The sequence below is a fragment of the Macaca mulatta genome, chromosome 20 (assembly GCF_049350105.2).
Source record: "Macaca mulatta isolate MMU2019108-1 chromosome 20, T2T-MMU8v2.0, whole genome shotgun sequence".
Lineage (NCBI taxonomy): Eukaryota > Metazoa > Chordata > Mammalia > Primates > Cercopithecidae > Macaca > Macaca mulatta.
Window position 1 is genome coordinate 69,904,808 of NC_133425.1, and position 15,220 is coordinate 69,920,027.

The following is a 15,220-nucleotide window of genomic DNA, read 5'->3' on the forward strand; positions in this document are numbered from 1 at the left end:
CGTTATAGTCATATATTTAGTTTCATACATATTAGAATGTACCTAGCACATCAAATTCATGAGTTCATGTATATTTCCGCTTAGAACAAGGCTAAGTGGTGGTGTGTACCATAGTCCCAGCTACTCGGGAGGCTGAAGTGGGAAGATAGCTTGAGCCCAGGAGTTCGAGGTTGCAGTGAGCCATGGATCATGCCACTGCACTCCAGCCAGTCTGGGAGATACAGCAAGACTCTCCAAAAAAAAAAAAAAAAAAAAAGAACAAGGACAAAGCTAAAGTTGACAGTCCTTGCTTAAGAAAAGAGACCAGGCTGGCGCGGTGGCTCAAGCCTGTAATCCCAGCACTTTGGGAGGCTGAGACGGGCGGATCACGAGGTCAGGATATCGAGACCATCCTGGCTAATACAGTGAAACCCTGTCTCTACTAAAAAATACAAAAAACTAGCCGGGCACAGTGGCGGGCGCCTATAGTCCCAGCTACTCGGGAGGCTGAGGCAGGAGAATGGCGTAAACCCGGGAGGCGGAGCTTGCAGTGAGCTGAGATCCGGCCACTGCATTCCAGCCTGGGCGACAGAGCAAGACTCTGTCTCAAAAAAAAAGAAAAGAGACCGGGTGCAGTGGCTTACACCTGTAATCCTAGTACTTTGGGAGGCCAAGACACGCAGATCACCTGAGGTCAGAGGTTCAAGGCCAGCCTGGCCAACATGGCGAAATTCCCGTCTTTACTAAAAATACAAAAATTAGCCGGGTGTGGTAGCGCACGTGTGCAGTTCCAGCTACTTGGGAGGCTGAGGCAGTAGAATCACTTGAACCCAGGAGGCAGAGGTTTCAGTGAGCCAAGAATGCACCACTGCATTCCAATCTGGGCGACTGAGAGAGATTCCATCTCAAAAAAAAAAAAAAAGTGATTGAAATTTCAAGCTAAGAATAGCAGAGCTGGATTCCACCCAAATCTAAATCCTAATTTTGTGCTTATTTCACTGCCCTAAAATAATTTACTATCTGTATGACATCAAGTGATTAACACTCTATTATATAATTGTTTCTTGATCACAACCAACTGTAAGCAATGGTGGTGTCTTAAAGCACAATTGTCCTTCCACAATGATAGGTGTATAACAGATCAATAATGACTTGATTATGTGGTTAGATTGCTTCCAACCACTGAGAGACAGCATAGGAGGAAATTCCATATTGGCTCAAACAAAACAATCATAATATATCCTAAAGCCAAACAAAGTTTGGATTAACTGCTGTTTGAATTATTCATTGTCACTGATTCCCTCCATGAATGAATATGGAATCAGAAGCTGGCATATATATAATCCTAGAAACTTTACAATATATACATACAGAGAATATATACAGGAAACGACTCATACAGGTTAGACAGCAGAGATCTTAGAAACTGTACTGTAGGGGTTGGGTGTGGCGGCTCCATCTGTAACCTCAGCATCCGGGAGGCAGAGGAGGGTGGGTCGTTTGAGCTCAGGAGTTTGAGACCAACCTGGGCAACCCAGCAAGATCTCGTCTCTCTTATAAATAGAAAAAAAAAAAAAAAAAAAAAACACGCTTCCAGTGTTCTAGTACAAATCCTGCTTAAGGTGAACTGGGATTTCAAACTCTTTTCATAAAGCAGAAATTCAGTTTATGATGCACTTAGACTAATTAAATTAGCGTTGGGTGATAATGCCGATACATCTGCCTGAGAAATCTACAAATACTTCAATGCACTGTTACAACTCAATTGTTCTTGTGTCCCATTTAGCATACATTTATAAACCTGTGGCATTCTCAATAGTCACATACTCTTTTCCTTAGCCACAACCACCCATGGTAGATTAGAAAGAGTATGGTCTTTTAATATAAAAAGGACTTGCTGAATACCAGCTCTACCACTTAGGATACGACATCAGACAAGTTACTATAGCTCTTTGAGCCTATTTCTCTGCTAAAATAATAACACTAGCACTAATCACCTCACATGACTATCAACAGCGAGACAATAGAGATGGTGTAGTACACTATCTCAAGTATACAGTTAAGTGAAAGGTTAAGAGCAGCGTAACAAAAATGTTTACCTATGAGTCTAAAAGGGGGTTTATGGCTTGCAACACTGAAATGTTAATTTCTGTTCAATACCTAAATTAGTTTATTTAAACATTTACAAAGCATTCACTCTGTGCAAACCTTAGAGTATGGTTACAAATTTATAATCTGAGACTGATATATGAAGAAAAGGTGGCAAGAAAAACATTTTTTATGGTTTTCCTTTTTAGTGTCAGAATTACTTGCAACAGAAAGATTTCATTATACACTTAAATACAAAAACAAAACAAAAGCTTCTAGCTTTTATTTTTATTTATTTATTTTTTTGAGATGGAGTCTCGCTCTGTCGCCCAGGCTGGAGTGCAGTGGCTGGATCTCAGCTCACTGCAAGCTCCGCCTCCTGGGTTCACGCCATTCTCCTGCCTCAGCCTCCCGAGTAGCTGGGACTACAGGCGCCTGCCACCTTGCTCGGCTAGTTTTTTGTATTTTTTTAGTAGAGACGGAGTTTCACCGGGTTAGCCAGGATGGTCTCGATCTCCCGACCTTGTGATCCGCCCGCCTCGGCCTCCCAAAGTGCTGGGATTACAGGCTTGAGCCACGGCGCCTGGCCAGCTTCTAGCTTTTAAAAAGTATTTATCGCAGATATGCATTGAAGTATTTGAAATGACAGCATCTGGGATTTGCTTTAAAATATGCCAGCCTCCCAACCCTGTGCCCTAAAAATAAAAGGGTGGCTCACGCCTGTAATCCCAGAACTCTGGGAGCTCGAGGAGGGCAGATTATGAGGTCAGAAGTTCGAGACCAGTCTGGCCAATATAGTGAAACCCTATCTCTACTAAAAAACACAAAAATTAGCCAGGTGTGGTGGCAGACGCCTGTAGTCCCAGCAACTTGGGAGGCTGAGGCAGGAGGATCACTTGAAATCAGGAGGCTGAGGTTACAGTGAGCCGAGATCGTGCCACTGCACTCCAGCCTGGGTGACAGAGTGAGACTACATCTCTCAAAAAAAAAAAAACAAAAACAAAAATCAAAAAGGGTGGGGACAGTTGAAGCTGGGTGATGTATACCCAGGGACTCATTACCCTATCTTTCTACTTCTGTGTAAGAAAATCTACAGGCACAGTGGTTTATGCCTGTAATCCAGCAGTTTGGGAGGCCGAGGCAGGCAGATCACCTAACGTCAGGAGTTCAAGACCAGCCTGGCCAAGGTGATGAGGAGGCTGACACAGGAAAATCACTTGAACCCAGGAGGCAGAGGTTGCAGTAGGCCAAAATTGTGCCACTGCATTCCAGCCTGAGTGACAGAGCAAGATTCCATCTCAAAAAATAAAACCAAAAAAAAAAAAAAAAAACAGCTGAGTGGCTCACACCTGACCACTTTGGGAGACCAAGGTGGGCAAATCGTGAGGTCAGAAAATCAAGACTATCCTGGTGAACATGGTGAAACCCTGTCTCTACTAAAAATACAAAAATTAGCTGGGCAAGGTGGCACGCGCCTGTAATCCCAGCTACTCGGGAGGATGAGGCAGGAAAATCACTTGAACCAGGGAGTCAGATGTTGCAGTGAGCTGAGATCGCACCACTGCACTCCAGCCTGGCAACAGAATGAGATTCCGTCTTAAAAAAAAAGAAAAAAGGCCGGGCGCGGTGGCTCACGCCTGTAATCCCAGCACTTTGGGAGGCCGAGACGGGCGGATCACGAGGTCAGGAGATCGAGACCATCCTGGCTAACACGGTGAAACCCCGTCTCTACTAAAAAATACAAAAAACTAGCCGGGCGAGGTGGCGGGCGCCTGTAGTCCCAGCTACTCGGGAGGCTGAGGCAGGAGAATGGCGTGAACCCGGGAGGCGGAGCTTGCAGTGAGCTGAGATCCGGCCACCGCACTCCAGCCTGGGTGACAGAGCGAGACTCCGTCTCAAAAAAAAAAAAAAAAAAAAAAGAAAAAAAAATCTATTCTAGGAACATCACAAACTTCTTTTTTTAGAGACGGTAAATCACTATGTTGCCCAGGCTGGTACTGAACTCCTGAGCTCAAGCTATCCTCCTGCTTCAGCCTCCCAAAGTGTCAGGATTTCAGGCATGAGCCACCGCACCTGGCTGAACACCATAAACTTCTAAGGAACCAAGGTCTCCATCTGAAACTTCAAAATACAAGACACTACTGGGAAAAAACAAAAAACAAAAAAAGTGCTACTGGCCATTTCAACCAAGAATACATAAAGTATTTTAAAATGACCAGCAACATCAAGCATGCCTTCTTTATCACATACTAGGCAATAGTATCTTCTCTTTCTTTGGTATTATTACTCCACCTACTAGAACAGCTCAGGGAATATTTTTTCTTCTTTGCCTTATACTTTCTTTTTTTTTTGAGACGGAGTCTAGCTCTGTCACCCAGGCTGGAGTGCAGTGGTTCGATCTTGGCTCACTGCAAACTCCACCTCCAGGGTTGACGTCATTCTCCTGCCTCAGCCTCCCAAGTAGCTGGGACTACAGGCGCCCGCCACTAAGCCCGGCTAATTTTTTGTATTCTTTAGTACACCCGGCTAATTTTTCATATTTTTTAGTAGAGACGGGGTTTCACTGTGTTAGCCAGGATGGTCTCGATCTCCTGACCTCGTGATCCACCTGCCTCAGCCTCCCAGAATGCTGGGATTACAGGCGTGAGCCACCGTGCCCGGCCTGCCTTATACTTTCTAGTTCTTTGTTTTTATTTAAATAACTTGAACTACTACTAATTATACACACACAACTAGAACTACTAACACACCATTACTGGCTATTACATCTATTATTGAATAGTGGACCCATGATATACTTGGCCTTTTTAAAAGCATGACTCATCCGAGAGCGTTAAAAAAAAAAAAAAAAGAATCCCAAGGCCAAGGCACAATGGCTGACACTTCTAATCCCAGCACTTTGGGAAGCCCAGGTGGGAAGATCACCTGAACCCGGAAGGCTGAGGCTGCAATGAGCTCTTGAACCCAGAAGGTTGAGGCTGCAGTGAGCTATCACTGCACCATTGCACTCCTGTCTGGATGACAGAGTGAGAACTTGTCTCCAACGTAAAACATATTTTTCAGAAAGGAAAGTTCCATAAGTTTCCAAAAAGCAAAAGTTGTTTGACACATTCCAAGTACTACAGTGAATCCACATGAATGAAGTGATATGTAGGCACTGTACTAGGCATCGTAAGTATTTTACAGATGACAAGAATTTGGAAGGGTGTGCACAGATCATATGGAAATATGACACCCTTTTATACGGTATAAGTTACTTGGGCGTCCTCAGATTTCAGTATCTGAAGGAGGCCTGGAACCATCCTCCAGTGATACCAAGGAACAACTCTACTCATATGCTCTGCCTTTTCATAATTCCAATAATGGATACAGATAGGACAATGTTCCCTGCATTTATATCCAAAGGGATAGAAAAGTACGTGTATCTATTTCACTATCAAACAGTTCTACTTACTGAACAACAAATACAAAACATATTCCATACATGTTTCTTCAAATGTGCCTAGCTGGTTTATTTCTTTAAGTTATGCTCTTTCAAACACATAGATCAGATTTAATTAACTCCCAGACTAGGCAGAATGAAATTTCCTTTCACTGTCTTTAAAGAAAAAGAAAATAGGCCAGGCACGGTGGCTCACGCCTGTAATCCTAGAACTTTGGGAGGCCGAGGAGGGCGGATCACGAGGTCAGGAGATCGAGACCATCCTGGCTAACACGGTGAAACCCCGTCTCTACTAAAAATACAAAAAATTAGCCAGGCGTGGTGGTGGGTGCCTGTAGTCCCAGCTACACGGGAGGCTGAGGCAGGAGAATGGCATGAACCCGGGAAGTGGACCTTGCAGTGAGCCGAGATCGTGCCACTGCACTCCAGCCCGGGCGTCTCAAAAAAAAAGAAAAAAAAAAAAAGAAAAGAAAATAAGGTGGGCACAGCGGCTCAAACCTGTAATCTCAGCACTTTGGGAGGCCGAGATGGGCAGATAACAAGGTCACGAGATCAAGACCATCCTGGCCAAAATGGTGAAACCCTGTCTCTACTAAAAATACAAAAATTAGTTGGGCGTGGTGGCACGCAACTGTAGTCCCAGGTACTCAGGAGGCTGAGGCAGGACAACTGCTTAAAGCCGGGAGGTGAAGGTGGCAGTGAGCCGAGATCACGCCACTGCACTCCAGCCTGGCAACAGAGTGAGACTCCGTATCAAAAAAAAAAAGAAAAGGAAAAAGAAAAGAAGTTTAAAAATAACTCCACCTCCTGAAGAATATACACAGGTGTTCACAGTACTCTTCTTTCAGTATTTCTGTATGTAAAAACTGGAGGAAAAAACATTAAATTGGGAATTTGGCTCCTCCCCCTCCCCCTAAACCCCCAAAACTCCCATTTCCAATTTACATGACACCTTTCCTCCTCTGGAGCATAAAAGTGCCTCCTTTAAGTGGAGGTTTCCAAATGTCCGGAATACACATGAATAAGGATATATACACTCCTTGCGTAGGCACTTTTTGCCACTTTCCCTAATAATGTGCTGTTTCTGGCCGGGCACAGTGGCTCACGCCTGTAATCCCAGCACTTTGGGAGGCCAAGGCAGGCGGATCACAAGGTCAGGAGATCAAGACCATCCTGGCTAACTCGGTGAAACCCCGTCTCTACTAAAAATACAAAAAATTAGCTGGGCGTGGTGGCGGGCACCTGTAGTCCCAGCTACTCGGGAGGCTGAGGCAGGAGAACGGCGTGAACCCGGGAGGCGAAGCTTGCAGTGAGCCGAGAACGCTCCACTGCACTCCAGCCCGGGCGACAAAGCCAGACTCCGTCTCAAAATAAATAAATAAATAAATAAATAAAGTGCTGTTTCTACCACAAACCACTAATAATGTGTTTGGTCACCAGTATTAGGATCGTAGTTTGATGAAACGACATCTATTATGTGTCCTCAAAGAGCAAAAAGAAAATTCCAAAAAGTTTGACACCCCGACTTAGGAATCTTAGCTGTATCTATCAGAGGACTATCCTTCTAGCCTTCAAGCTGAAGATGAGAAGTCAGGTAAGGCCTCGCATTTCCAGTGGTTCTGGAAACTTCCTTTCTTTCTGTCTCCTGCTTATGTATGTCTTTTCCTCTATCTGAATTGCTTTTGTATAGAATACTAGAGCATGAGATGAACCAAGAGTAGCAAATTTCTACAAGTCAGTGGTCTTCCTATAACTTGAACGCCGTAAACAAATCTGATACTACAATTTAAAAAAAAAAAAAAACAGCTAAAAACAGTATCAAGTAGCAGCTTTATTCTATGTGTCAACCTTTAGGGCTAATTCTAATACTTACACCTCTGGAAAAAGTTTCTACTGTCAGATTTGCTCCCAAACTTTGAGAATTGTCAAATATGCACTTACAGTCTGCAGCATTAAACCTAGATTATAAATTATCAATGTCACTTAACTGAATCACACCAAGCAATGGCAAATCTAGATTTCATTAACAGATACTGTTAAAATCACATTGAGACCTCAGAAAAGCAAGACCCCATAACCCAGCCACAAACACAGCTTCAAATGCTTCCCCAACTTTTCAAGCTTTGGGTCGCCAAGTCACTCGGAGTTAACAGCCTAAACATGGGGTTCAATACAAACTGACCAAAGGAAGTGAAGAAAACAAAGCATACATTATTTCAGCAAGAAGATGGATTTGCGAATTACATCTACTGTAATAAACAGCAGATCAAACCCCTACTGCTAATAAACAGATCGTTCTTTACAGCCTAAGTACGCCAGGCATTTTTTTATGTTTAAATGGCTTGCCACAAATTGTCCTAGTCAAAACTGATCGCAAAATCCTAAACTGGTGTTCGGCGAGGAGACACTCGGTATAGAGGATCACACAAAAGACAGGAGCGAACAGACACGCTCTGGGCCTCCGCGGATTGCGGCCAGGAGTCCAGGTCTTCGTCCCAGACCCCGGCAACAGGGAGGGAAATAAGGGCGAGGGAATAGAAGTGGGGGTGGGATCCTTTTCCCTGAATGCGCCTGGGAATGAGGAGCAAAGAGGGAAGGAGCGAGTGCAGCACAGAGGAAGCGAGAAAAGCAGCCGACCGGCGTCAGCGTCTTCCAAGGCTGGCAACACCCTCGGGCCCGCACCAGGCCTGGCCCTCCCGGCTTCGTCCCACCTCCTCACCTCCCTCACATCCTGCAGGCACTCGAGCACCGCCAGGTTGTTGCTCCAGGTGTGCTTGGGGCACACGCGGGTCACGTCCTCCCTGCAGGACTCTTCCTCCGCCAGCTTCCAGCCCCCACCAGCCCCCGCTCCTCCTCGCCGAGCCGGAGGCCCACCCGCCGGGAAAGGCAACTGTGGCGGCTGAGGCTGCTGTTGCTGTTGCTGTTGCTGCTGCTGTTGCTGCTGCTGCTGCTGCTGCTGCTGCTGCTGCTGCTGGAGCTGCGATGACTGAGGCAGCTGGGGCAGCTGCTGACCTGCCGGGCCGCCGCCTCCGGCCTGCCCTACGAAGGACACAAAGTTGGCGCCGGGGCCCTGGCCCTGGCTATGGACGCCCTGGCCGGGGAGTTTCTCGGCCCCGGCCGCGGCTAGCAGCAGCAGCTGCAGCGCCGCCGACAAGCGGAACATCCTCCGTACACGTCCACACGCCGCCATCTTGGGTCCGCGGCGAGCTCGACGCACTCGCCGGCGCCGCGTATTTAAATAAGGGGGCGGAGACGCCGGGCGTGGCAGCGTGGCCCTGCCGAGGCCCGCCCCTGCCGGCGCCGACCCGCAAGTCCAGAGTGGGGCGAAGGAAGAGGCTACACTGAAAACCGTACACGCCCTGGACCCGCGGCTGGGAGAGCGGCGCTTCTTACCTGGGTGGTTGGTGGGGTTTCTTAAAAAGCCCGGGCAAGGCGGCCTAGTCTAATTCCCTTTCTTGTCACAGAAAAAAAATCAAGGGAATTGGGGTTGCCACAACCAAAATGGCCGGTAGAATATGTCGCCGGTTCAATGACTTGGAAAACAAAAACTTTATATGTAGAGGTGAACTTTGCACAACCAGGTGTGTTACGGAATCGGAAAGCTTCTCCTTGCATCGCTCCCTCCTTCCTTCCACCTGCCTCAGAAGTCTTTCCTAGCCAAAGAGAGAGACAGCATTGAATAGGGTTAAGAGCATAGGTCTTGGGGTAAGAAAAAAATTAAGGTTATAATCCTTGCTCTGATAGAGTGGGCAAGAGCTCAAATGTAAAGTACCATTGACAAGATTCAAAATAATAATAAGGGAAGTGCCTGGCCCACAACATGGAACTCCAAAAGTCATAGCCAGTATTGTTAAACTGTGAAGCCCTTTGTGCGTAAATCCTGATTTTAAGCCAACATTTAGATTCATGTTTAAAGGATGAACAAATAATAATAAAACACACTTTGAGGACTCGGGTTAAGTCTGTGTCGGTAACTGTTCTCATTGACCTGCATGCAATATCGCAGGCACCCCACGCTAGCATCCCCTCCCTGTCCTTAGGAGAAAGGATATGTTCCCAAAGCCTCTTCACATCCGCTGTGTAATCTGAGCCATGCATCAGGCCTGCGTTAGGTTCTCATTTAGCTGAAGAATGGCATAGAGATGTTAACAGTTCTGTGCGGAGGGATTAAATGAGCGGCCCAAGAAGAACTCTGCCATCCTGTAGACAGCCAGGCTAGCCACCAGAATCCCTGGGGCTTCCCACCACCCTGGTGCACTTTTATCCCACTTTGTCCATACACATGTTGGGGAATCAGGGCAGTTTGGGATGTGTAATCTTCCCTGGTCATTGTGTCCAAAAATGCAGCTTCTGCTGTCCTGACCCACAAATGATCAGTCAAGACCAGATTAGACATAACTAGAACCTGAGAAGTCAGGAGCTCAGGGAACCTAAAAGGAGCCCCTGAGACTGAAGATATTCTGTGAGTACAAATTACCCACTGTGGCTGACCCCAGGCCTCTATCATGGGGAATGAGAGCTTGTTGGCATCTCCACCAACGGTCACCTTTGTTACTGCCTTAAAATGATCGTGAGGCTGCTGCTAACCTTGAGCATTGACTAAGGCAGCCCCATGTTTATTAGCAAACACATGGCATAGATAAGTTTCAGTCAGGCTGGAGACATCACCAGAAGTCCTTGAGATGTCACTAGGTTATGTTAATTTTTTTTTTTTTTTCTTTTTGAGACAGAGTCTCACTCTGTCACCCAGATTGGAGTGCAGTGGCGCGGTCTCTGCTCACTGCAACCTCCACCTCCTGGGTTCAAGCAGTTCTCCTGCCTCAGTCTCCTGAGTAGCTGGGATTACAGGCATGTGCCACCACACCCGGCTAATTTTTGTAGTTTTAGTAGCGACGGGGTTTTGCTACGTTGGCCAGGCTGGTCTCAAATTCCAAACCTCAGGTGATCTGCCTACCTCGGCCTCCCAGAGTGCTAGGATTACAGGCGTGAGGCACCGCACCTGGCTTCCATTAATTTTCAATGCTGGGTCTGCATGTGTTTAGACAAGTGGGAGATTATTTTAAGCCAGTTTAACTAGAAATTGACAATCCTAGACAAGCCAGCAGTTACTTATCTTTCAGCCTAAACTGAGGAAACCACAGCCACGGATTGCCTCCAGAGATAGGGAGGAGTACACATGCCTATCTTGAAATCTCAGTGACCAAGAAGCAAGAAACTGAGATAAATCTGGGAACCTGGCCAGCTCGGGCTGTGTCAGGCAAGCATAGACAGAAGCCACGAGCCCCCAAACCCGTGGAAAGACAGTTGCCCTAATTCAGGTCTCCTGGCCTAATTGGCTTTTCAATATAAAATATACTATCTCTATCAGAAACGGGGAATCCTTTTTTCTTTTTTCTTTTTTTTTTGAGGAGTCTTGCTGTGTCGCCAGGCTGAAGTGCAGTGGTGTGATCTCGGCCCACCGCAACCTCTGCCTCCTGGGTGCAAGCGATTCTCTTGCCTCAGCCTCCCACCAGGCCCAGCCATGAGCATTTTCCTTGTTTATTTTGAGACACGGTCTCCCTCTGTCACCCAGGCTAGAGTACAGTGGCATGATAATTGTGGCTCACTGCAGCCTCAATCTCCTGGACTCAAGCAGTCTTCCCGCTTCAGCCTCCTCAGTAGCTGGGACTACCGGTGTGTGGCACCATGACCAGCTAATTATTTTTTGTAATTTTAGTATTTTGTTTTTGACACAGATTCTTGTTCTGTCACCCAGACTAGAGTATAATGGCATGATCATGCTCACTGCATCCTCAGCCTCCCGAGCTCAAGTGATCCTCCCACCTCAGCCTCCCAAAGTTCTGGGGTTACAGGTGTGAACCCTGCACCTGGCCTGTTGAGAATTTGTTTTTGTTTTGTTTTGTTTTGTTTTGAGACGGAGTGTTTTGCTCTTGTTGCCCAGGTTGCTGTACAATGACATGATCTCAGCTCTGCAACCTCTGCCTCCTGGGTTCAAGTGATTCTTCTGCCTGAGCCTCCCCAAGTAACTAGGATTACAGGTGCCTGCCACCATGCCTGGCTAGTTTTTGTATTTTTAGTAGAGATGGATTTTACCATGTTGGCCAGGCTAGTCTCGAACTCCTGACTTCAGGTGATCGCCTGCCTCGGCCTCCCAAAGTGCAACTATGAAAAGAGGGCTCTAAAGTGTTTCAAAATCAGAAGTTAATAACTAGTTCAACATTCTAAGGAGGTGGGAATAAGCATTCAAAATGAAGGCCTGTTAGGTGTGGTGGCTGATGCCTGTAATCCCAGCACTTTGGGAGGCTGAGGTGGATGCATCACCTCAGGTCAGAAGTTCGAGAGGCACCTGACCAACATGGAGAAACCCCGCCTCTACTAAAAATACAAAAATTAGCTGGGCATGATGGTGCAACCTATAGTTCCAGTTACTCAGGAGGCTTAAGCAGGAGGATCACTTAAAAGTGGCAGGTGGAGGTTGCAGTGAGCTGAGATCATGCCACTGCACTCCAGCCTGGGTGACAGAGTGAGACCCTGTCTCAGAAAAATTAAAAAAAAAAAAAAAAAGAAAGGAGGTCGGTGCTGTGGCTCATGCCTGTAATCCCAGCACTTTGGGAGGCCAAGGTGGGTAGATCACTTGAGGTCAAGAGTTCAAGACCAGCCTGTTCAACAAGGTGAAACTCCATCTCTACTAAAAATACAAAAATTAGCTGGGTGTGATGGCAGGTGCCTGTAGTCTCAGCTACTCAGGAGGCTGAGGCAGGAGAATCACTTGAACCCGGGAGGCAGAGGTTGCCATGAGCTGAGATTGCGGCACTGCACTCCAGCCTGGCTGACAGAGTGAGACTCGATCTCAAAAAACAAAACAAAACAAAACAAAACAAAGAAGACCTGTGTGCTGAAGTGAAATGAGAAAAAGAGAACAGGAGGCTGAGGCAGGGGAATAGCTTGAACCTGGGAGGCGGAGATTGCAGTGAGCTGAGATGGCACCATTGCACTCCAGCCTGGGTGACAAGACCGAGACTCTGTCTCAAAAAAAAAAAAAAAAAAAAAAAAGAGGAGTGGAAGAAGCAGTGGGTGGGTGAGTCAAAGAACTGGCCAGAAGTCAGATCATATCAGATCATATAAAGCCTTTTCTTTTCCCTTTAATGATAATAATTATTATTATTACTTAATAGAGGCAGAGTCTCACTCTGTTGCCCAGGCTGATCTTGAACTCCTGGGCTCAAGTGATCCTTCTGCCTTGGCCTCTCAAAGTGATAGGATTACAGATGTAAGCCATCATGCCTGGCCAATATAAGGCCCTGTAAACCCTATACATACATGTAATAGTGGATGCTTCTGATTTCAAACATGACTAAGACCTTGTATTTCCACTGAAATAAAACCATGAAAACTAGTTAAAACATATAAAATATCTTTGGAAGGAATAAGAAAGAAACCAATGCAGTCAGGAAATGAGAAGCTACAATCCTTGAGAAAAGTGGTGTACACAGGGAAGCTCCAGCCCAGATTTTTATTTTTATGTTTTTGAGATGGAGTCTTGCTCCGTCACCCAGGCTGGAGGGCAGTGGCGCGATATTTCCTCACTGCAACCTCCACCTCCTGGGTTCAAGCAGTTCTCCTGTCTCACCCTCCCGAGTAGCTGGCATTACAGGCGCCCCCCACAATGCCTGGCTAATTTTTGTATTTTTACTGGAGACGGGGTTTCACGGTATTGGTCAGACTGGTCTCAAACTCCTGAGCTTAGGTGATTCACCTGCCTCGGCCTCCCAAAGTGCGAGAATTATAGGCATAAGCCACCACACCCGACCTCAGAATTTTTTTTTTTTTTTTAGCATACTGTCCATATTTTGGCTGAGAGGAATTGAGCTCCTCTAGAAAGTAACAATCTTTTTTTTTTTTTTTTGGAGATGGAGTCTTGCTCTGTCGCCAGGCAGGAGTACAGTGGCAGGAGCTCAGCTCACTGCAACCTCCGTCTCCTGGGTTCAAATGATTCTCCTGCCTCAGCCTCCCAAGTACTTGGGACTACAGGCACCTGCCACCACGCCCAGCTAATTTTTGTATTTTTAGTAGACTAAAATGTTGGCCAGGATGGTCTCGATCTCTTGACCTCGTGATTCGCCCTCCTTGGCCTCCCAAAGTGCTGGGATTACAGGTGTGAGCCACCGCACCCGGCCGAAAGTAACAGTCTTTATTGGGCTAAAAAAACACAGCCTCCAAAGTGACTGAGACAAGGATCAAAACACTGCAGACCCTTAAGAAACCAGAGATAGAGCCAGAAAGCCAAAAATCTGTGAAATGTTTCTCAAGTCACTGGCTGACTCCTAACTGCGCATGCACAGAATGAGACTCTAACAAAGACAGAAGCAAACAATAGCTGAGAGAGTAATAGCTGAACAGAAGCTTCAGCAGCCACACAAGTGCTGGGGAAATCGATGTTAAAGTTTAAACCCTGCCAAGGTACAAAAGCCTTGGCAAACACTCTGGGCTTTTAACTGAGGCCTCAAAAGGGCTACACCCTAGGAGTAAAGGCCACATCCCACGAGAAAGAACAACAGCCTAGGAATAAGGACCTTGCCCTAGAATAAAGTGCAAAACTATGATAAACCAAACCCAGTAAAGCCTAAAACGTGCCTCAGTGAGATCAAGGTGATCCACTACTACTCTGTCCATAAGAAGAAAACCTCAATCTTTTTTGGAAGAATGATTACATCATCCAGAGCCTCTGTAATTTTTGATTCATTGCTAGACCATGCAGATAAAAAGATAAAAAGATATATACAAAAATTAGCCAGGCATGGTAGTATGTGCCTGTAATCCCAGCTACTTGGGAGGCTGAGACAGCAGAATTGCTTGAACCTGGGAAGTGGAGGTTGCAGTGAGCCGAGATCACGCCATTGTACTCCAGTCTGGGCAACAAGACCAAAACTCTGTTTAAAAACAAAACAAACAAACAAAAAAATCAAATGAGCCGGGCACAGTGGCTAATATCTGTAATTCTAGCACTTTGGAAAGCCAAGGCGGGTGGATCGCCTGAGGTCAGGAGTTTGAGACCAGTCTGGCCAACATAGTGAAACCCCATCTCACTAAAAATATAAAAAATGGCCGGGCGCGGTGGCTCACGCCTGTAATCCCAGCACTTTGGGAGGCCGAGGCGGGCGGATCACAAGGTCAGGAGATCGAGACCACGGTGAAACCCCGTCTCTACTAAAAATACAAAAAATTAGCCGGGCGCGGTGGTGGGCGCCTGTAGTCCCAGCTACTCAGGAGGCTGAGGCAGGAGAATGGCGTAAACCCAGGAGGCGGAGCTTGCAGTGAGCCGAGATCGCGCCACTGCACTCCAGCCTGGGCGACAGAGCGAGACTCCGTCTCAAAAAACAAAAAACAAAAAACAAAAAATAAAAAAATAAAAAAAATAAAAAATTAGCTGGGCGTGGTGGCAGGTGCCTGTAATCCCAGCTACTTGGGAGGCTGAGGCAGGAGAATGGCGTAAACCCAGGAGGCGGAGCTTGCAGTGAGCCGAGATAGCGCCACTGCACTCCAGCCTGGGCGACAGAGCGAGACTCCGTCTCAAAAAACAAAAAACAAAAAATAAAAAAATAAAAAAAATAAAAAATTAGCTGGGCGTGGTGGCAGGTGCCTGTAATCCCAGCTACTTGGGAGGCTGAGGCAGGATAATCACGTGTACCTGGGAGGCAGAGCTGGCAGTGA

The 15,220-nt window shown here is 46.5% G+C and overlaps 1 protein-coding gene across 5 annotated transcripts in view; it reads right to left on the bottom strand.

The window, feature by feature from the left end:
* Positions 1 to 8,719, bottom strand: part of GLG1 (golgi glycoprotein 1) — a 158,848-nt gene extending 150,129 nt beyond the window's left edge. For all 5 annotated transcript variants that reach the window (XR_013411201.1, XM_077984672.1, XM_015126616.3 and 2 more), the window contains exon 1: positions 8,229 to 8,719. Coding sequence is in view for 3 of the 5 variants with exons in the window: in XM_077984672.1 (XP_077840798.1) it covers positions 8,229 to 8,699 (471 nt within the window). In the remaining 2 variants the exon portion in view is untranslated. The remainder of the gene's footprint in view (positions 1 to 8,228) is intronic.
* Between the last annotated feature and the right edge of the window lie 6,501 nt (positions 8,720 to 15,220).